The sequence below is a fragment of the Camelina sativa genome, chromosome 18, assembly GCF_030686135.1.
Source record: "Camelina sativa cultivar CO46 ecotype springtype chromosome 18, ASM3068613v1".
NCBI classification, from domain to species: domain Eukaryota; kingdom Viridiplantae; phylum Streptophyta; class Magnoliopsida; order Brassicales; family Brassicaceae; genus Camelina; species Camelina sativa.
Window position 1 is genome coordinate 12,973,628 of NC_141897.1, and position 23,707 is coordinate 12,997,334.

General features: G+C 34.4%; 1 protein-coding gene and 1 pseudogene across 10 annotated transcripts; both read right to left on the reverse strand.

Moving 5' to 3' along the window:
• Positions 1-4,661: 4,661 nt before the first annotated feature.
• On the reverse strand, positions 4,662-9,868 carry LOC147922852 (uncharacterized; annotated as a pseudogene).
• A 7,905-nt stretch (positions 9,869-17,773) lies between these two features.
• LOC104760938 (MATH domain and coiled-coil domain-containing protein At3g58210) lies at positions 17,774-21,789 on the reverse strand. Of its 10 annotated transcripts, none has more exons than XM_087500223.1 (12): positions 21,423-21,789; positions 21,040-21,219; positions 20,874-20,911; positions 20,744-20,804; positions 20,433-20,659; positions 19,814-19,914; positions 19,572-19,662; positions 19,259-19,418; positions 18,976-19,154; positions 18,614-18,881; positions 18,366-18,529; positions 17,774-18,208 (listed from the first exon to the last, which is right to left on the reverse strand). In XM_087500223.1, exons 9-12 carry the CDS (start codon positions 19,094-19,096, stop codon positions 18,051-18,053), a joined length of 711 nt encoding a protein of 236 aa, XP_087356349.1. In that variant the 5' UTR covers positions 19,097-19,154; positions 19,259-19,418; positions 19,572-19,662; positions 19,814-19,914; positions 20,433-20,659; positions 20,744-20,804; positions 20,874-20,911; positions 21,040-21,219; positions 21,423-21,789; the 3' UTR covers positions 17,774-18,050. The 10 variants fall into 10 exon arrangements, with proteins under 10 accessions (XP_087356349.1, XP_087356345.1, XP_087356346.1 ...); XM_087500219.1 differs by having other exon boundaries at positions 19,259-19,407; positions 21,423-21,731; XM_087500220.1 differs by having other exon boundaries at positions 19,259-19,407; positions 19,814-19,921; positions 21,423-21,731.
• Between the last annotated feature and the right edge of the window lie 1,918 nt (positions 21,790-23,707).

Consider the following 23,707-nt stretch of genomic DNA (forward strand, 5'->3'; position numbering starts at 1 on the left):
TGTATTTCTCTCTTTTTTTTTTTCCTGCTTCTACGATTCTCTCTCTCTCTCATTCTCTTTCTATATATAGTATTATTTTTATTTCTTTTTTATTCATCACATTAATATTTTCCTAATTATTCAAATATTTATTAATATATTTTTTCTTTTTAAACTTTTTCCACATATAAAAAATCTATGTTTTTTTTATAATTTGATATGCATTTTGTTTTACTGATTTCAAATATATTTCATAGATATTTTATCTTCTATCCAGCAGTATTTGTGTACGGTTTAAATCATTTAGCATGTTGGATAGATTCAAACCGTCCAACAATATTTGTGTACGGTTTAAGCCATCCAACATATTGGATAGATTCAAACCGTCCAACAATACTTGTGTACGGTTTAAACCATCCAGCATATGAAAAATCTAAGAATTAAGTAAATTATATATGTACACTTCAAATGTATACAGACATCTGTACACTTAATAATGTGTACAAACATCTGTACACTTAATCATGTGTACGAATACAAAATATGTAACAAAAATATTTAATATTATCAAATAAAATCATCAAACAAAATGCATATCAAATTAGAAAGAAAAAAATATAGATTTATATATATCTGAAAATTTTTTAAAAACCAATTTTTATTGACTAGTATTTTAGTTTTTAGATTGAAAAAACATATAATAAAGAGGAAACAAAATAAATAAAAAAATGATTTTTTTTTTGCAAAGATGGAGAGAGACGAGAGTTGGAGAAATAGATTGGAGAGATACTTGAAAAAAAAATTGGAGAGAGAAGAAAGTTGCACAATATGTGATAATTAGAGATAAAGACATAATTGTAACTACATCAATTCTCTTTTTTCTCTATTAGACAGAGGTTCTATTACAGGCACAGTGATGAAAGTCTATTTTTCTAATTTTGAATAGTAATGTGACTACTTTTCTAATTATATTTTGTAAATGTACTACAATTCAAAGAAACAAAAAAAAGACTTATTTTGAGAATAATTTAACTTCAGCGATCATGTTTCACTTTTAACATTAAAATCCTTCTGAACAGGATTAATATTGTCTCCCGATAGAGATTTGTAACAATTACAAAAACGAAAACGAGGATGGAATAAGCCCAATGCCATGATGACTCAATATCAAAATATAGACCGTTGATACCTGAAGCAAATCCGGAGAAGGCTACCATCATAATATATAGAATCTAAAACCCATCTATTGGGTAACTAAATTGAACAAATGAGATCAAGGTGAGGATTATACAAATCCATATCAAAAAGATATCCCACCTCTGATCCATATAAGTGATCAGAAACATTGTTAGGCTAACCATAAATTGGAAAATATTGAAGATAAATCGGTTAGCCTTGAAAATTGGGCTTGGTGAATTTGAAGAGTTGATGCAATCCAATCAATCAATATGCGAACGAGACCAAATATGCTACCTAACCCCCCGTACCTTAGACATGCATATTCGAAGCTCATGTCTTCCTTGTATGGATACATATTTTCCCATGCTATTCCACCACAAAATATGGATAAGATGGACATATGGATCCATAGTGTTCGGGATATTCGATCATTTAATCCTATGATATCATCAACATAGTTGGTGGGATTCTGTATGAGTGTGTCCGAGCTTATTTTAATTTCATCCAAGTTCACCGACCGGTACACTTTATGTTTGTTGTGTTGTCTATGAAGTTCTAAATGAAAGAGGAAGCGATAACTTAGAATTTAAGTTGTAATACTAATACACCATTTTTCTTTTATTCTATCATTTTCTTATTTGTACAAACATAATAATTAGTCTTAGAAACAAGAAAAATTGTTTAGAATCTGTTGTTTTTCAATCACACATGTTAAAACGAAAAATCAAAAGTATTTAACTTTAGTAATGAAAAAGATAACATAAGTAAAAATCATTATATATTTGTAGTTTTTAAAAAAAAAAATGTAAAATTATATTATTTGTACAGGTGTTAGAAACTAGAGACTATTTATAATTACTTGTAATATTTGAAGTTATACAACCATATCTTTTTCACAGTAAAAAAAATATTAAAAAGAAACAAATTAAATACGAGATCTCTTCCATATATACTTTAATTAATGCTTAGAGATTAACACAACAAACATATATAGTATAAAATATATGTATGCCAGTTAACTCCAACGCAAAAATGTTCTCCAATTGGTCAACTGAAATTGTTGGTGTCAACGACATGAAGACACGAGCATTATTTTTTGATTTCGCATTGAATTCCATCTTTGGCTTCGCGAGGGCATGAGATTCTTTGATTGCATACAAAGAAGGAATGAGTTTTGGTTATGCTATATTTAGGTATTTGGGGTTCTTGTGCGCCTACTGTTACGTTTGCAAGTTGATTAGTTGCTTTATCTCTTCAGATTTACCAAACCCGGCTTACAAAGCCCACAAAATCTTCATCAACATTTTAACATTCGTTGTCAGCGTCGCTATGTTCCTCATCAGTTACACGTGGCAGCGGTTGGATGTTTCTGCTCTTATATTTTGTTCCATCTTCGCTACAATCTCATTGTTTCAGTTAATTCTTCCCGTGGATGGCTTCAGAAATGGGTATATTTCTAGCTTAACTTTATTTGGGATGGCATGGGGGATCGTTGGTCTATATTCTGATGCACCAGTCGGTTGGATTTTTTTTGGTGTTATCATCATCATAAATTATCAATACGGGTTTGTTTCAGTAATTTATGGGGATGAGATGAAGTATGTTGAAGAGCGTTTTATTGCCGACATAAAACATTCTCATGAAAATAAATCTAAACTGTACAGTTATTTGAGGAGTTGTGTGGTTTTTCTCCCAAGAAAACTCTTTCTTTTATTTTTCTTAATGTTGTAATTTTTTTGTTTCGTAAGAAATGTTATTTTCTTTCTGGAACATATTGGATTAAATATGGGATTCGGCGTATGGGATACCCGAAAAAAGTCTTTAAAATTAATAAAATTTAAATAAGTTTAGCTAAATTTTGACTTATGTAACAAATTATTTTAGATATTTTGGTTATTATTGATATTTAAGTGTAAAACTATTTAAAATATTCAAAATTGTAATCATAATTTTAAGTAATTGAATTATATTAATACTAAATATTATAAATATGTTAATATGTTCGGGTTTGATGGATACCCAAACGGGTACCAAGTATTACCCGAACCTAACGCAAACCCACGAGTATTGGAAAATAGAATCCAATATTATGGGCAAATCTATATCCAACCTGAATCCGGTTTATTGGGTCGGATTCCGGATTAGATATTTTTTATGCACAAACCTCGTGGAGCCCATAACCAATGAAAAATAGGAACCACCTCTTCATTTAAAATATGAAAATTGTACCACTTACATTTCATAGTGTGACCCCAATAAAACAACAATGTATCTCGTATTCAAAGATGCAACGCATGCAAAGCACCAATGATCTTGCTTTTCACACTTTTTCGTGCATAAAGTTACCCCATCAATAACCAAACCCCATTTTGAGTGCATTCACAACAAGAGATCCTAATTGCCTTGTCAATTAATACTCTCAAAAGATCCCAAATCAAAGAAAGATGACAAAACAGAAACAAGATTTGACAAAACCAAGCTTCAAATTCTCCTCACACATATTCTACAAACCATGTCTAATTTTATCCGCTACACCCAAAAACCACTATGCTTCGACAAACCAAGTTTCATACAGGCGTTTCATCATCATCATATCAGATTCCAATGAAGTAATAAGAAAACCTGCAACATTCGAGCCAATTCTTCATCTGATTTCACCATTTCAGCATCTGAAATATCAAGAGAACCGTCTCCTCCTCCTCCAATTGAGAGCAATCGAAGTTATCGGATATAGAAGCGAGATCAGACTCATCTGATACCAATCGATCATGATCTTCCACAACGATCTATATATATCAACCAATTTGATCACAAATATCATCAAAAGATTCCGTTAAAAAAAAGAAGCAGATCCACTACAACAAATATGAGTATTGATAGCAGACGATTAATGCTATAATATGCTTATTATAGTGTTTTCATGAATGCTATAAAAAGAGACGCTATAATAGAGTGGCTATATAAGATAGCGTTTTCGGGCAAGCGCTATCGTAGGGTATCCTATAATAGCATATTTAAAATGTTATATTATAGTGATTAATAACACATATATCGTGCTATATTTAATTATATAATAGTACTTTTTGCTTGCTATATAGACGTTAAACGTAGCTATCTTTTCTTGCAATGATTTAATTTTAGTAGCTCTATGTTAATGCCATTTGATTATTTCTCTTAGCATTGGTGTTGAGCTATTTGTATATGAGTTGTAGCTTTTGTTATGTGCTACTAAGTGAGTGTACAATGACTTCATTTGTCCGCTATAACGATCAATTAGGTTGCTTTTCTGATTACTATAAACCGTTCCCTATACAACATGTTCACATGAAGTTACAATTTAAAAGTATAGAAACCTGTGATGAAGCTGAAAATATATTCCATAATAGAAAATATCAAACATTGTTATTTCCCAACAATGAGGATACGATTCAATTCCATAAATCCCAAACAAAGAACACAAGTCTCATTTGCCACAACAACGAAAGTAGAAAATCATACGGTTCTTACTCGACATCAAATGATGACAACGTTTCTTCAGGCCATACTATACTGGTACCAATAGCATCCTCCATACACTCAATAGCAGAATTAGGCCTCCAAACCTTGGCATCAGGCACCTTCACTACATCAACCACACAAGGACTGCATTATGACCCAAAGGAACAAAATGCACTAACTGCTCTGGGTTGTTTGAAGACCAGCGTCCTTCTGCAATAACCCTATTCTAACCGGTAATGTCCAGCAGTCTACACTTCTGATCCTTCTTGACAATCCGTTTTGGAGAAATATGCTGCATAGTATCTAATATAATAAAGTAGGCTTACACTCTCTAAAGAAACTCTATCTATCTGCTATGTGGTACCTCTGAATCTTTCTTTTTCTCTCATGTTTAAGCTAATTATTAATAGGCTTTAAATAGTTAATGAGCCACAGAAATATCTCGACTTTCGAAAGCAAAACCGACGGAATCTCACAGTTTCGTCTTCTCCTCTTTCTCGCCTCTCACTCTTCCCCACCCTCCCCTCTTATCTGTTCAATTACCGCTAGAAACCCTAATTAATCTCACCACTGTTTTCATGGTGTTCCATTGACCAAAAACGGAGATCTTAAATCAATATTTCGTCTGTAAAAAGATTACGTTAACGTCGTTAAAAAACGTAACAATGTGATGTGGGAAATTGGAAAATCGTGATAGTTCATATATTTTTTTATCAACTATAAAATAGTTTAAGTATTTTTTTGGCAACGGAAAAAAGTTCGTGTTTTTTTTTGGTAATTATTAAATATGTCATGTATTGTTTTGGCATTTTTTTAATCTTTATAATTTAAAAATATGAAAAACACACTCTTCTATTTTTGATTGTTATCATCTAATTTAAAAATATATAATTTATTTTCATATTTAATTTGTTTGTGACATGTGACATATTGTCATGTAATTTTCTTTTAAATTTATTTTGTGGTCTCTTTTTAATATTTTCTTACCCAATTATTTTATATATTTTATATTATATAATATTATATAATTTCAGTTACTCTCTCCTTAATGGTCTATTTGGTGTTCATTTTCTTAAACATATAATATTTATTTTTAATTAAACCTAAAATACAACATATTTAATCATATACATTAAATCATGCTTTAAATATACACTTTAGTACTAAATTGTAACAAAAATTACATAAATGGTGAATTGACTATTTGTTTTCTCCATTCACTTACAGTTAAGTACCATATCAATTATAATTATAACTCCTCTAATTTAATTTTTGAGAAATGTAACTTCCATCACTTCTTATCCTATAAATAATCATTCTCACATCCTCCTCCATCATATCTCAAATCCTCAATTTTTTTTTTTCGTTTTAAATATTCTTGCATTGGTTGAAAACTCAATGAAGATTATATTTTTTTATATTATATAATATTTTTTTAATTTCAGTTACTCTCTCCTTACTGGTCTATTTGGTATTTATTTTCTTAAACATATAATATTTATTTTTAGTTAAACCTAAAATACAACATATTTAATCATATACATTAATTCATACTTTAAATATACACTTTAGTACTAAATTATAACTGAAATTACATAAATTGTTAATTGACTATTTGTTTTCTACATTCACTTTCAGTTAAATACCCTAGCAATTATAATTATAACTCCTCTAATTTAATTTTTGAGAAATGTAACAATACCCCATCACTTCTTATCCTATAAATAATCATTCTCACATCCTAATCCATCATATCTTAAATCCTAAATATTTTCTTTGTTTTTTTTTGTTTCTAATGTTCTTGCATTGGTTGAAAACTCAATGAAGATAATATTGTAAGAGTTTAATAATATATTTTACTTTGTTCTCCATTTTATTTCTTCTTGCTTTTATGTACTTATGTCTTTACTTTAGATGTTAGATTATTTCTTACATATTCATATATATTTATTTGATTCTTAAAAATATGTAATGTTCTAACTTCTAAGGAAAGAAATTTTTGTAATATAATTGTGCAATATCAAATCAATTTTTCTTAACTCTCTCTTACCTCTAACAAAATTGTAATACATTTTTAAGAATACTCATCATTATATTTAGTTTCTGATTAAACATATAATTACATAAAAGATCATTAAGCTATATTTATATAATTCAAATATGTACTTCAAAAGGATTTCTCTATATAAAAACAATATAATATTCTATTTTCTATCTACCTTTTACTACAAAGATGAAACAATTATAATTAAATCTAGCAATATAAATTAAAATGAGGGCAATATAAAAAAGAGACTTAAAAAAGTAAAATTAATCTTTGGGAATTGTACTTTAAAGTTTTGTTTGCACTTCATATGATTTTATAGAGAATAATTTTGTTTCTCTCATTTTGTACTTTAGGTTATGTGTTAGCTTATATGAACAACTTAAATTAATATTTGAATATCATAGTTAATTTTCATTTTATCATTTTTTTTAACATCAAATCCTCAGAGAAACTAATAAAAATTATTATCAAAGTTAAATAATAAAAAAAAATCAAGAGATATGTATGTGTGATTATATTTAAATTAGTTATATATTATGAATTTGTATGATTTTTTTTAAATGTAAATTTCCTAAAGACATTTAGATTTAGATTTTTTTTTTTTTTTTTGCTTTTTGTCATTATTAAATAAAATTAGATTAATTAACATAATTTATTATATATATAACAATCCGCGTATGCGCGGGATATAACCTAGTAAATAATATGTAAGGGTTACCAAAGGCATCACTGCTAACGATCATAACATATTCTATAAGTAACAAAAACATTGAAATTTACCTGCTGAGATGAACTTGATGGAGATTGTGAAAGTGGTTTTGAACTCTTCACAGGAGCTGCTGGAGTGAGTACTGGTGACTGCGTACGAGGAGATGTTGTAGTTGGTGCCTCTGTACTTAAATCTTCCAATAAAACTTTGTTGAATGGCCATGCTACAAACGACTTCAAAGAGTCATGAAGATTTGAGAGTTCTTCTGTTGGCCACAAAAACTTTTATGCATTTGGTCCGAGAGGAAGGCCATTCACCAAATCTTTGGGATCACGAGTTTGCCAACGGCCTTCAGCAACAGGTTTATCATCATTTGAAAGCCAATGTAGAAGTTTGCACTTGTTCATGGAAGTTGTATTTGGGCTCTGTTAAAAAAAATAAGTCCAATATAGAAAAATATTACTAGATTTAAGAACACTAAAACGTAGAGATCAAATCCTAAGTACAATCAATCAGATTAAGAAAACATTACCTTAGGCGGAATGTCTTCTGGTTCTAATTCCTGCTCAATATCATCAACACAATCCTGAGGCCACACAATAGTTTCTCCTACAGCTTGACCAATACTAAACAAATTTGGCGCAGGTCTCCAAAGAAATGCATCTCGTTTAAAAGCCATCTCAACCAACACCTTCACTGAATTAGGGCCAGTGGTACATTGTTGACGAAGTCCATGTGATCAAAAGACAGAATACAACCCTCGGTTACTTTGAATTTAGAGTCAGACCAATCATACATAATGCACTAATTAGGCTGCGGTTTTTGGTTTACACTCTACAAATCTTATTGAAAATAATAGTTAGATTTCGTTAACTATCAATAACAAACATCAACAAATCTCATTATACATTAACACTTACTCTTAGTGCTGAATGTTCACCAACTTCCAAAAATTGACGCTGTAAAATGAGAAGAAATATAATTAGTTACCATTTTTCTTAGACCATTAATCTAATGACACAGACTTACAGACTTACAGGACTATTCAGTTTCGCAAGAGCATCTTGTAATTCATTGACCTGCTGCTGCAACTGAATTTGGGTCTGTTGCATTTGAGTCACATACTTGCTTTTCTTCTGGAAACAAGCAAGTTTGGTCATACTCATTCCTCTACCCATTGCCCTCAGGCATCCAGGATTGTCAGGTCCCAAGATCTGAGCAAGAGTGTCTTCTTTTGGAGTGATGAGGATGATGATGGAGCATCAAACCGAACAAACTCATTTGCCTTTTCCTAGTAAATGTCGGACTTATGTTTATAAAGGTAAATTATAATGAAAAACATAGAAGAGAGTAGATGACTTACAATCTTTGCAGCAGCATCCGTGTTCACTGATGTCCCATCCTTTTTAGTTCGTGACTTAACCCACACATTCAGTCTTGTCACTTCATCTGAGCTCTCTTTTCTCTGCGTAATTATAACACACATACAGTAACATTAAGAAACCATTGTTTTTTTTTTGAATCCATTGTTAGAACTAGTGTCCAAAATATATTGATAATCACTGACTCACACTTACTAAAGCTTTGGCCAATCTAACCATTCCCTTACGGCTATATGTGTGAGGAATCTCCTTACGTCTTCTTTCCTTGTATGAATCACTAACAGCCTATATAAAAGTATTAACACAGTAAATGTGGAAAACAAATTAATTACAAGTTAATACCATAAAATCTTGGCTAGTCTTCTGTTTGACAAACTTTCTCCACTCTGTCGTAGGAATATTGTATGGTTGTAGCTTCATTCTTTCTACGTTGTTCTGAGCTTTCCTAATCTGATTAACCAAATGTGACTTAGAGGCCCTCCATAAACATCCCATCTGCTTCATAACAGCCGCTCTCTCATATTATCCATCTAGTTCAAAACGTATCTACAATAACGTTAAAAAAAAAATATAATAGTACTTAGAGCAAATTAATTGTGAATGTGACTGAAATTAAATTACCTTAACAGATTCCCATAGAACTGTCTTCAGATCCTCACCAATTTTTTTCCAATCATCTATCACGACGGGAACATGTTCTCTTATTAAGGGACCTAAGTAGGATGACAATTTCACCGATCCTTCTCCACATGGTTCTCCAAATTCAGTGAACTGTACTCTTATTCGTGTATTAGGATCCTTGGCAATATCTTTCATCTTTGTTGGTCCTCTATGTTTCTTAGGCTGGGGCGGAACCGTATCAATAGCCTCCTCAGAGACAGCAGCGGACTCTTTCTCGGCTCCTTGTTCTTTATCGTCCTTATCAGCTTCAGACCCAACCATATGGCTACCGAGAACAGTCTGAGGTTGTGGTTCATCAAGCTGTGTGTCTTGAGGCTGCGTGTCATGAGGATATATGGTGCCAACGAATTCAGGGTTATCATCTTCTACGTTGGTCTTCCTTTTCCTTGCACCCTTTCTTTCCTTACCCCCCATCGCAATCCTTCTGTAAAACTCAAAAGGAAACTCAAATATAGACTCAAAGACAAACCAAGTTTCCAATAACAAAAAAACATAACATTCATGCGAAACCAATCACTATCCCTTTTTAAAAAAAATAGAAAATGAATGGCATCACACAAAAATTCCTTCACAATCATCTCAGACATTTTGAGCCTCATTTGCTACGTCTTCTAGAGTCATGTCAATATCCAAAGGTAATGGTCCAACATCTTCATATCCATCATCCACATTCTTATCACTGTATCTTCTAGATGGACCTTTCAAAACTACATACCATTTAGATTCGTCATTCTCCCTGGAGTAAAATATTTGTCTCGCTTGAGAGGCTAAAATGAATGGGTCCTTTGCAAATGACATTTGGATCTTATTCATATTAACCAGCGTAAAGCCATCTTCTAGCTTAACATCGTTACCTTTAACAGCCCACTAACACCGGAATATTGGAACGTAGAAGACATTGTAGTCTAACAAGATAATATCAACTATTCTGCCATAGTATGATACAACATCTACCACTTGTGTTGTGTCCCTTGCACTAGATCTACACATTGCTGTTGCCTCATAGTAAACTCCACTATTCTGACTTAGCCTATGCACTAACTTTGTATGAAACCTCAGACCATTGAAAATGTAGCCTGTATAAGATCTGGCTATACTACGTGGACCATAAGCCAACCACTTAATTGTCTCGTCCTTATCTTCAGAATCAAGAGGTCTCTAACAATTATAAAAAAAGTGTTTAAGTGCCATTCCTTCTACAAACGACAATGGTAACTCCCCAAATCACCACCATTTCATTCAATGCTTCTCTAATAATATGCGCAGACACTTTTCCAGACTGTAAATTCCCATCTTTATTAATAACCTGTTGACCTTCACTAGGATCTTGACATTCTTCCCATGCGTTGTATGCCTTGCAAATTTTTAGATGATTCCACAAGGTTTTCTATGTAGGGGGTTCGGGTTATGGTTCCCAAACTTGCACGGTGTTCTGCAACCACTCGTAGAACTCATCCTCTGTCATTGTTTCATCTCAAATCAAAAGAACTATGAACTTGAAAGATTAAAGAACAACTTTTCTTTATTGATTTAGAAACTTCTCAAAACTAAATCTCTTTCTCTCTTAGGTCTTGTAGAACATCTCTCCATGACCTCTTATTTATATAGATCTTAGCAACCCCTAAATCTATATGGAAAAGGAAAACTTACAAAACTTCTAATATTTAGACCTTATTTGTATTTCCTATTTTCTATCTCTTCTAGCATCTTCTAGGAATAGATTACTTAGTATCCAAGTCTTGGAATTATCCAAAATTCTCCCCCTTAATTCCAACTTGAACTTCAGGAAGCTTTGTCTCTTCAACTCCGATTAGACTTCTCATTTCTTTAAACTTTATTCTTGCTAACGGCTTAGTAAGAATGTCCGCCTTCTGCTCCACACTGGGTACATACTCCACTTCAATCTGTTCGTTTTCTATGCATTCTCGAATGAAATGGTACTTTGAGAGTATGTGTTTGCTCCTTCCATGAAACACTGGATTCTTGGTTAAAGCAATGGCCGACTTGTTGTCGATCTTTAGTATGACCTTCTCGTCAATACAAAGAACCTCTTTTAAAAACTCCTTGAACCATATAGCTTGCTTTGCGGCTTCCGTCGCTGCCATAAACTCTGCTTCACATGAGGATAATGCGACGGTTGATTGCTTTTGTGATGTCCAAGTGATTGGCGACGAACCGAAGTAGAACATATGACCCGAAGTACTTCTCCCATCATCGACATCGATATTGTAACTACTATCACTATATCCTATCACTCTCTTTGATCCGTCTCTCCTAAAATGCAAACCAAGGTTAGTTGTTCCTTTCACATACCTTAACACGTGTTTGAGAGCTTTTCCATGTGACTCTCTTGGACTTTGCATGTATCCGCTTAGAACTCCAACCGCGAATGCCAAGTCCGGTCTTGTGTGAAGTAAATATCTCACACACCCTATGGCTCTTCTGTAACTGGTTGCATCGATCTCAAGTTTGTGTTATGCTTTGGAGAGCTTCAAGTTTGACTCCATCGGCACATGACTCCATCTTAGTGTCATTAAGGATCCCATGTGCATACCCTTCTTGTTTTATCATGATCCCATCTTCTCCTTGAAGCCCTTTGATACCAAGATAATATGTTAGCATGCCTAAATCCGACATCTCAAATTTCCTTGACATATCTTCCTTGAATTGTTCAATAACCTTGCGTGAAGTTCCCGTTACGAAAAAATCATCAAAATAGATTGCCACTATCAAGATTTCTTTCTCATTCTTCTTGAGATATACTGATGGCTCCTTGACACACCTTTTCAAGTTCATCTCCTTTAGAAATTGATCGAGTTTTGTATTCCATGCTCTTGAGGCTTGTCGTAAACCATATAGTGCCTTACGAAATTTATACACTCGATCTTCTTTTCCCTTATTCTCGAAACCTTCAGGCTGTGCTACATAAACTAACTCCTTTAGTTCACCATTTAAGAAAGCGGTTTTGACGTCTAGGTGATGTATTTCCCACCCACTTGTTGCTGCGATAGCTATTAGGAGTCGTATAGTCTCTAGCCTTGCTACTGGAGCAAAAGCTTCTTCGAAATCTATCCCTTGTTGTTGTACATAGCCTTTCGCCACAAGTCTTGCCTTGAATTTACTCACCGTTCCATCTGCTTTTCTCTTAATCTTGTAAATCAACTTCAGTCCTATGGGTTTAACACCAATCGGTTTATCTACGAGCTCCCATGTCTCGTTTCTTACAATCGAATCTAGCTCAGCTTTCATTGTGTCAATCCACTCCTTTTGATGTTCTGCTTCAAGAAAGTTTTCTGGTTCTCCGTCAATCGTAAGAAGCAGTCTTCCACTTTCTTGATCTGCAAGTAACACATAGTCATTAAGATAAGCTGGTCGTCGTATGACACGACCGTATCTCGTTGTTACTTGTTGATTTTCAGCTCCATGATTCACGCCATTGTCACCCTGCTCTGCTTCTTCCTCCTCTTGATTCATACGATCTTGATCTGGATCATGATAGTCATTGTTTTCATCATTCCCCTGTCTATCTCCCTTTTCTATGAATCCGCCATGAGAAAGCTTGAACATTCCTGGTGCTTCATCAGTTTCATTTTGAGGAGACCAGTCCCAAGCTTTTTTCTCGTCAAATACTACATCTCTACTAACCGTTATCTTCCTTGTGAGTGGATCATATAGACGATATGCCTTAGAATCCGGTTCTGTTCCGAGATTGATCACACTTCTTGACCGATCATCTAGCTTCTTTAAATGTGGTCCAGTGATCTTGACGTGAGCTACACATCCAAAAACCCTTAAGTGCTCGATATTGGGTTTCTTGGACCATAAGCTCTCATACAGTGTTTGACCTTGTAACGCTTTTTTTGGAACTCGGTTGATAAGATACGTTGAATGACGTACGGCTTCTCCCCACATATCATTCGGAACCTTCATTTCTTTAAGTACGCTTCTGGTCATCTCCATTAATATGTGATTCCTTCTCTCAACCACACCATTTTGTTGTGGCGTATATGGTGCGGTTAAGTGCCTAGAACCTCCATTCTCTTCGCAAAATCGATTGAAGTCAGTAGAAGTGAACTCTCATCCTCTATCGGTGCGAAAGGTTTTAATGTCCTTGCCGGTTTGTTTCTCCACAAATTCTTTAAACCTTTTGAACCGATCGAACACTTCACTCTTCTCCTTTAACCAACATTGTCCACATATATCTCGAGAATTCATCTATTAAAACAAACACGTACCGGTTGTTTGCTAGTTTTGGTGGTGATATTGGTCCGCACAGATCTCCGTGAACCAACTCTAACACTTGTGTTGCAAGGTAAGTTGCTTTGATTGGGAACGTGTGTCGGGTTTGCTTCCCGGCTAGACATGCATCACATACGTTCATCTCACGTAATACTTGTGGCATTCCCACGACCATATCTTTTCTCACCATATTGTTCATGACACCAACATTGATGTGACCTAGCCTCGCATGCCAAGTCCATCTAGCTTCTTCTTCTTGAATTGAGAGACACTTCTGAAAGATGATCTCCAGCGGCGTTTTGTAGAGGCGGTTTGGCGACCTTACAACTTGAACTAGTAGTCGTCCGTACGAATCACTTAAGGTCAACGTGTTTCCCTTCATCTTTACTTCAAAACCATTCTCTGTTGCTTGTCCAAGGCTGATGATGTTGTGTTTTAAATCCGATATGTAATATATTTCTTTGAGAGCTCTTCTTTCACCCGACTTGGTCACAAAGACAATTGAACCTTTTCCGATAATGTTTACATACGACCCATCACCAAACTTTACTCGCCCCTTGATTTTTTCATCTAAACTTGAGAAAAACTCTCTGTTTCCTGTCATATGGTTGCTTGCGCCGTTGTCGAGATACCAAACACTTGAGTTATCAGGAAACACTTTATCTTCGTTCAAGAACACCACTTCATGAACGTAGAGGGCTTCAGCTTCTTGAGTCTCGTTTAGGTTTGTTTCATGGTGTTGCAAAGGCTTATCGGGGCATCTTGAAGCATAGAGACCCGACTTGTCACACCTCCAACAAACGATTTTTGTAAGATCTTTCTTCTTTTGATCCTTCTCTGAGATTTCTCCTACTTGATTTTGACCGTTAAATCTATCTCGACCTCGTCCTCTGCCTCTACCGAAACTTCCTCTTCCGGTATCGCCTCTGCCTCTTGCTCCCCCTCGAAATCCACCGTACCCTCCACGGTAATTGGTGTTTGAGAACATGAGTTTACCTTGATCTTCACTCAAGGTCTCCTTCCCAACTCGTTCTTCATAAGCTTTTATCCTTCCTACTATATCTTCGAAGGTTGTTGTGTTTAAGTTGAGAACTTGTTCAAGAGATGCTACGATATGAATAAATTTTTCTCTTGGAAGTCCCGATAAAAACTTCTTCACAAGTTTTGTTTCATCGATTGCTTCTCCTAGGGAGGCTGATTGAGCGGCGAGTCCTGACATCTTCCCTGCATACTCATCTACCGACTCTGAATCTCCCATTGTTACCTGATCTAACTCTGCTTTGAGAGTTTGAAGTCTTGCTTCTTTCACCCGGTCTGCTCCCTGGTGACGAGACTTGATAGCTTCCCATAGATTCTTCGTTGAATTTTGCTCTCCAATCTGCAAAATAAACGTCTCTGGAATCGATTGGAACAACAGAGCATTCACCACATCGTTCATCTTTACGTCGGCGGAGCCTGGCTCTATTGTGTCCCATACTTCGCTGACCCGTAGCGTGATCTTCATACGCATCGACCAAACTGTGTAGTTTGTCGATGTTAACATCGGACACTGGATCGAAGGTGACCCAAGGTCTTTGGATCGTTGTGGTGGATTGTTGTCTCCCATGCTTGAGAACAAGGCTTCTTTAACCACCATCTTCTGCACAGGCTCTTATACCAATTCAAATCAAAAGAACTATGAACTTGAAAGATTAAAGAACAACTTTTCTTTATTGATTTAGAAACTTCTCAAAACTAAATCTCTTTCTCTCTTAGGTCTTGTAGAACATCTCTCCATGACCTCTTATTTATATAGATCTTAGCAACCCCTAAATCTATATGGAAAAGGAAAACTTACAAAACTTCTAATATTTAGACCTTATTTGTATTTCCTATTTTCTATCTCTTCTAACATCTTCTAGGAAGAGATTACTTAGTCTCCAAGTCTTGGAATTATCCAACATCATCCGGGTTTGTGTTTGGCATTCTTTCGTTTCCTCTTTAGCCTGAAGAACCACTTGTTCCTCGTTTTGACGTTGTTGCGTTCATGTTCACATGATAGCTCGGCTTGTGGGTGTTTGCTGGACATCTCATTCCCTTCCAACAATTCAAACAAAAACATTCAATCTTTCCAACAAACAAAAACCAAGAAATTTCTTATGGAAAATGCAAAACCAAGCAACTGGTTCTGAGTACCTGGCAAATATACCACTGAGAAGCTTCATATATTTTGCTGTCTGCACAAACGCAAGCACGCGGCATATCAACCTGCGTTACACCAAAAAATCCTTTCACGTGACTATGGGAAGCATATCAATCAAGTCATCTCATTGTGCAAAATTTTCTTCTTGGTGATCATCTAGCGCTGAGCGTAAGATAGCGTAAAGCAGTTTTCTCACTCTCCGCATCGACCTCTCTTTCTTTCTACGAGCTGCACGAACAGGGAAGAAAAAAAAAAGAACCTGTCAATGAAGTCAAGAGCATATATCTTCCAATGTACAAGCTGATTAGTTACCTTTAGCGGATCGTTGTACCGAGGAAACGAGTAATTGTTGGACACATGGTACAGCTGTAAAGAGATTAAAAAAAAACTGTAAGAATCAAGTAATTCTTGCTCTCAACCTAATACACTCGATAAAATTGTTAGTGACTAAGCTTATAAAGTTCTATAACTATCTCCTGTAAAGGCCGTGAGTTCGGAAGAAACATGTTACATTTGCTGCACAAAAGAAACTATACAGAAGTCTATAGTAATTTACGTACCGATATAATTCAGCTCGATTGGCTCCATAAGCAAGCTCTGCGGACTGCGGTAAATGGGTCACCCATCCCCTGGCCTATGGTTTTTTTACCACAAAAGTCACAAGCTTTAAAACAACTGTGCCAATATATATTCTTAAAAGTAAATATGCTACACAGAGAGAACAAATAACAGTACAATCCAGCGTAAAAATGATATAAACTCCCATCAAAGATCTCTCTGTAATGTAACTTATAATATCGATTTGGGCTCCAAATATGAACTAACTATTGAGAAGTCCTAAAAGACAAAGGAAAAGGGAGCTTAGGGAAAAACCTGAAGGATCTTTTGAACCAGAAAAGTAGCTGAAGCAGGAAAGCATCGTCCTTTTCCTTTTTCGATGGCTCGAAAATTCCCCTCCTAAGTGTTTGTTAGAAGCAGCTTGGATTAGTCTAAAACCTTTTCATTGTAAATTTCATCAAATGTTTCAAACGAGTAACGAACGATTCTCCTCAAGGCTCTACTTGGTCTGTACTCCTCTATGATTTTTAAAAATCAAACGGAGACGATAACAACAACAAGATGAAAACTTTTATCACGTGTGATCCACGTTACGCGAGTTGGTGAAGCTTTATATCACGTGAGATCCACGTGACAAGAGAAACCCAAACTCGTGGTATCGTCTTTTTCCAACAACCCTTCTTCGATATATATATATATATATCATAATGGGGAATTTTATCGAGCAACCTGTGTGCATTCTTTGTTTTACATATCTGTTGCGATTTGATTTCATCTTCCCCCGGAATAAACAGAGAAAAAAACCAGAAATTGTGCGTATTAACAGACGAAAACCCAAAAATTGTCTGAAATATTTCCAAGTCGCTATTAAAAAATGAAACTTGGGATGATCAAACCCACAAGTCCGTCTGGTTTATATTTGCAATCGCATTTCTTAGTAATAATTTATTAGTAAAAAATCAAATTATAAACAAATTTTTTTTTTTTAGTGTAATGAAAAAGTTTATATTTTATCATCTAAAAATGTGATTTAATGGTATTTTGAGAATTTTTTTATGAATTATGTATATATTTTTCTCTTTATTTTGTGGGATGCGAATAAATTAAAAACTTAAAATAATTACAGAACAATGATCAGTTAGATTTCAACAGATGCTAGCCAATAATTGAACGGATCTTTTATCTCAGATACATGGTGTTACCTTTAATAAACTGGCACATAGAATTTTAATAAACTGGTGAGTAGGAGATAAAAACCAAACCACAAACCATAACAAAACAGATTTAAGAAAGAAACAAGGATCGACACAAACAAAAACTAAATAACTAATAAGGTCTTTAATGATAACGCATACACCAGAGTAGTCATACATGCATGGTAGCTAGAGATAATTAGATTTATCCTAAACATAGATAGAGCGTTCACATCACATTCAATCGCTACGCATAAAACAGACTAGTCATACATGCATGCATGGTAGATAATAATAAGATAATCCTAAACATAGATAGAGCGTTTAACTTCACATTCGATCTCTACGCATAAAACAGATTAGGCAAGTCATACAGACGGAGAGAGGTAGCTAAACAGATACCCTAAAAGAAGGGGTCGTTTTTGATGGCGTTAACAACTTCGCACTCCATCTCTACATTCAAAGTATCTTCATCGTCCAAGTAACCCTCCTGAATTTCGGCTAAAGGCATGGACTGAGGAATGCCCCTCCCTGCGTTCGAGGTCATGACCCAACCTTGATCTACAAAACAAGCAAAGTGTGTAAATCACGTTAGTTATAAACTTAAAACCACTAGGTTATAGTCAATGTATAGTAGTAGGACATCTGACATCATCAGTTAAGAACGCATAATGAAAATGTCATCCGCACCGACAATAAGCGATATTTTTTTACTTACGCCATCCTGACAGGTTTTTCGATCCATGTGGGTCTAGAATCTGCAGCTGTGCTCGCACCATGATCAGCTCACCCGTCAATAAGTTTTCCCCTTCAGCTAAATGCACATAGCTGGACAATTGGTCGCCTGCCCTAGAGTCTCCCTTTGGATACACGGTTAGAGTCCTGTAAAAAATTATTTGTCCACTTGTTAGAAAGAGTTTACAATTATATCAAAAAAAGAAAAAAAAGAAACATTCATAGACTCACCACTTTTTTTCTCCCATTTGGAAGGTTTTTGAGACGTAATCACTCTGTTTCAGAAGAGAGAAATCCCTAACACCCCAAGAGAATTTGTGAAAAGGGAGGTTTTCAGCAGCAGCGACAGGTGATGGAGCAATCTTCACATGAGCACCAAACTCATGTTCTTCTCCCTCCAAGATGTATCCATTGGCAGGGTCACTGAAAGCCTCAAGTGGAAGAACTTGAGAAACTCCCCAGACCGTTCTTGAAGAACTGAATTTCTTTACTTCCACATCTACATGTTTATACGTTAAGGATGTTATACGCATATCACTGATGCATTCATAAAATATATGTTCATACGACAGAGAGAGTAGGCGCATACGAACCTTGAACTGAAAGGTACTTATTCTCTTTCTTGTTAAAGACAAAGAAAGAGAGATAAGCAGAGACCTCTGTGGGTGGTGCTGATGTGGATGAGAGGCAGCTCTTGTCAAGTTCCACATACATTGAGACAAATCCTTTTCCATTGTCTTCTTCATTTCCTTTAGGGTACACAACCAATCTCCTGATTTTCATAGTTTTGAGATAGATCGGTTATAAAAAGACAAACTTTCTTACTTAAAGTGATGAAAGATATGAAATTTTTTAGTGTAGAACAAGACCACATACCAGCTGTATCCACCAGACGAGAAAACAGAGGATTCGTTTCTGTTGTCTTTGACAGTAGTAAGCTGAGAAAGCTTGACAACAGAAGCAAAAGGAGGAAGATGATCTCTCCAACTCCTCAAAACGGCAACATCTGGTACACTTGAACCCCTCTACACAACAACTAAGAGAGGGTTTTTTGATTTAGAATTTTCCCAAATACTAATCAAACCACACAAAGCTACAGAAAGTTTTGAACTTTATGTTCTTTAAGACTAAGAAGAAGAAGAAGAAGAAGAAGAAGAAGTTGAAAGCTTGAGAAAAAATTAAAACGAACCTGAGGGAAAGAAGAAGAAGGAGGATGATTTGCTCTCCAATTACTCATCATAGCAAAAGCTGATGCAGCAAAATCCATTCTTCTATCCATTCTACACAGTTTATACAAAGACAAGTTTTTGATTTAGAATTCCCCAAATATGAAACGACGTACACACAACACACAGAGCTATAGATTCCAGAGAAGCTGCCAAACTACAGAGGACAAGGTTTTGCGAAAGCTTGAGAAACATTCTGACGTACCTTAAGAGGCAAAGAGAGACGACGAGACGAGACGGAGAAGGAACTGAAGAAGAGAGAGCCTTTGACACTTGTTGAGTGTTCAGCGTCGCTTACAGAAACTTCTGGAAGCTCTCAACAATCAACATTTTCTAGGGTTAGATAGGTGTGCGGTTTTATATGTGTTAAAACTATTAGTGGATCCCTTAGAAAGCCCAATGCAATGAGAAGTCCATTAGTCTACGTTATTAGGATTTTTATCAAATAGAGAGATACATACATATTATAATTTGTGTTTAGAACATAAAAATGTATATTGTTCTTAAATTTGCTATTTGGAGATCAACTTTTATTATATACCAATTAAAGATTTACTAAGTTAGGTATTCTCCACTTACATTTTCCACTTTTAGTTTCTTTTCACAATAAAAATCTTCATAAAATATCTAATTTCTTACTTCATAAAGGGTAATTAAGCAAATATGTTAACATTATTTTAATTAATACAAATTCAAAGCTAATAACACTTTTTTAGATACAACTAAAAATTATACCTCCAATGGTAAAGTTCTTAAATTTTTTTAAAAAACGTACTTGCTTTAAAAAAAAAAGGAAAAAGAAGAAGTAGAGGACATAGAGTCACCTGAAGTTGGTGTTGTTGGTGCTGACTACAAGATTGAAAATGCTCTCCGGTTGTTGGTGCTGACTACAACTCATGACACCAAGCATGACACCATGACACGAACCATGAGGTTGAAGTTGATGTCGGCTAGTTGGTGCTGTTGCTCTCGGCTCTCGGTCCTAGCCATACATACAAAGACCTATGCAACTAGCAAGTGACGCAATCGCGGCAGTCAACAAGCCACCAAACTGAGCAAGAAAAGGATATGTCAGCTGCATCAACTAACAAAAAAACACAAACCGGAGAAACAGAGGAAACAAGAGAAAGCTTACAATGTTGGGATATTTGGTGCGTGGTTCCGTTACCCCAAATAGAAATTCTTTTTTTTTTTTTCTGCAAGGTTCTAGTGATTAGTTTTACATTTTAATGACATTGTGAATACTCTAACCATTCATCTAGTACCTGAACACTACAACATCACCACGCGCAAACTTGTAATCCTTGAGGCAAAATTTGTCCACAAGTACAAAATCATCATCACCAACAATTGAACATCTAATAAGAAAATAAGAATGGACAAAAAATGCAAGAGTCAACTTTGAACCAGTTTTGGCAAAAGGACACTCACCTAAATAAGAATCTCCTCTCACTGGAACAAACGCTACAACATTTATCTGAAATGGTAAGCCCTATGGTACCTCCAGCGAATGATTTCTTTGCCACCTCCCATAAAAGTTTCTGGATTCCCATGTCTAAGATGACCTACCTTAATTATGTAATTCTCAGCAAAAAAGAAGCATAGAACCATCTGCAACAAAATCCACAAGGCTCGAGAGTTGATAAAGCTTTTAAATGATGTTTTCTAATACAAAATGACATAATCTATCAATTGCATCTTACAATCATCTTTAAATAACCTTAAACTATGCTACACTAAGTGAACTAAACCTAATCGATTCATGGAGCTGCAGCTTAAGTCGTTTTGCCATTTTAAGATAGATAAAATCGTACCATCAGAAAGAGATTGGAGCATCGAGAGACAGATTGAATCATTGACCATTGATTTGGTTCACCAAACTCTTCCTTTGCAGATCGTGACCAACCAAACTCCGATTGTAGATGATGACCAGCGGAAGATTCTCCTCTAAAATCTAACGACATGGCTGATTAGATATGGAGATCCTTTTGTTTCGCCATCGGAGATAACGAGAACAACATCGAGAGAGAAAGAGAGAGAGATCGAGAGGGAGAAAAGAAATAAAAAAAATAAAAATTCACGCGCAAGTTTTTTAGTTGTTGCTTAAACTCCACCCATTGGACACGTGCCATAAGATATCTCCTCTCAAATATATTAGGTAAGATATATTTCTTAGCTTCCTTTTTTTTGCTAACAACTTTGTTACAATACTCCATGGAGTCTGACATGGACAAATATGTAAATATGTATCTGACATGGAGTCTTTCCACATGGACAAATATGTAATTATTTTCCACAAAAAAAATGTAATTGTAATTTATAAACAGATGATTATCGAAGTGATTATCCATCTATATGATCCTATCTTTTCATATATTTTATTTTACAACAATTGTTGAGTTCACTCCTAAAATGAATCCCTTTGTCTACTTCTTATAATTTTAGTCAATGATTTGACATGTTATAATACATTTAAGAACCTATTTATTGACCTGCTTATAAAATAAGGAAACAAAATCTGTATACACTATTATAAAATTAAAAACTTAAACTGCTTATTTATAAACCCAAGCCGATATATAATTTCATTCTAATTGTAAAATCTAAACCCTAATCACTATCTTATTTGTAAACTCAAACCGACAATACTTTCATTTTATTGTAAAATCTAAACCCTAACCATCTCATTTGTAAACCCAAACCGACATATAATTTCGTTCTAATTGTAAAATCTAAACCCTAACTATCTCATTTGTAAACCCAAACCGACATATAATTTTGTTTCAATTGGTAAAATCTAAACCCTAACCACTTCATTTGTAAACCCAAACCGACATATAATTTCATTTTAATTGTAAAATCTAAACCCTAACTACTTCATCTCTAAACCCAAACCGACATATAATTTTGTTTGAATTGTAAAATCTAAATCTTAATTATCTTATTTGTAAACCCAAACCGATACATTATTTCATTCTAATTGTAAAATCTAAATCAAGCCAATATTTAACTTTTCTTAAAAAAAATTATACAGAATTTGTTTCCTTAATATGTATTATTTTTTAATTTAATTTTGATTTATTTTTTTAAACAAAATAATGTATAGCTGATTGGTTGAAAAGGAAGAAGTGAACAAAAAGGTTCACCCTAAGAGTGAACCTAAGTATTTTTCTTTTATTAATTACTTAGCATAGGAGTAACTTGATAGACTATATATATGTGTTGTACGAGAAGAAAAGTAATAAGAAGGAGAGAGAGTAATTTTCTTTCACTCACCTATCGTCCCTCTCCCACAAATATTATAGTGTATATATTTAATTAGTTATACATACATATATACACACATATACATATATAATATAATAATATTATATATTTGTATTATGTTTTATAACACGTTATCAGCACGATGCTTCTACCGTTTGAGCTTTTATGAAGTAAATAAGTTTATATTGTTTCAATTATGTTTATAGAACATAAATATTATAGATATCATGAAATTATGCCTTTTCCGGATTGATCGTCATAAGTTGTAGACGTTGCCTCTTTTACGATCAAATCTATAGCTAAATCATATCCAGATATATCGTTAGATGGTAGGCTTTGCCTCTTTTATGATCAAATAAAATCTATGTCTTTTTCGGATAGATAGATAGTTATATGGTAGGCTTTGCTTATTTCCAGATCTAACAAAAGACTATGTCTTTTCCAGAAAGATCATTAAAAATGGTAAGGTATACCTCCTATATGATCAAATATGAAGACTATGTCATTTTCTGGATTGATTGTTATAAGTAGTAGGTTTTACCTCCTTTGCGATCAAATATATAGTTATGTTATATCTGAATTGATCGTTTGATATATGGTAGGTTTTGCCTCCTTCACGATCAAATAAAAGCTATGTCTTTTCCGGATAGATAGATCATTATATATGGTAGGTTTTGCCTCATTTACTATCATATATAAAGCTATATAATATTTGGATTGATCATTTGATATGGTAGGTTTCGTCCCTTCTTCACGATCTAACAAAAGGCTATGTCCTTTCCGGAAAGATCGACTTTGCCTTCTATACAATCAAATATAAAGCTATGTCAAT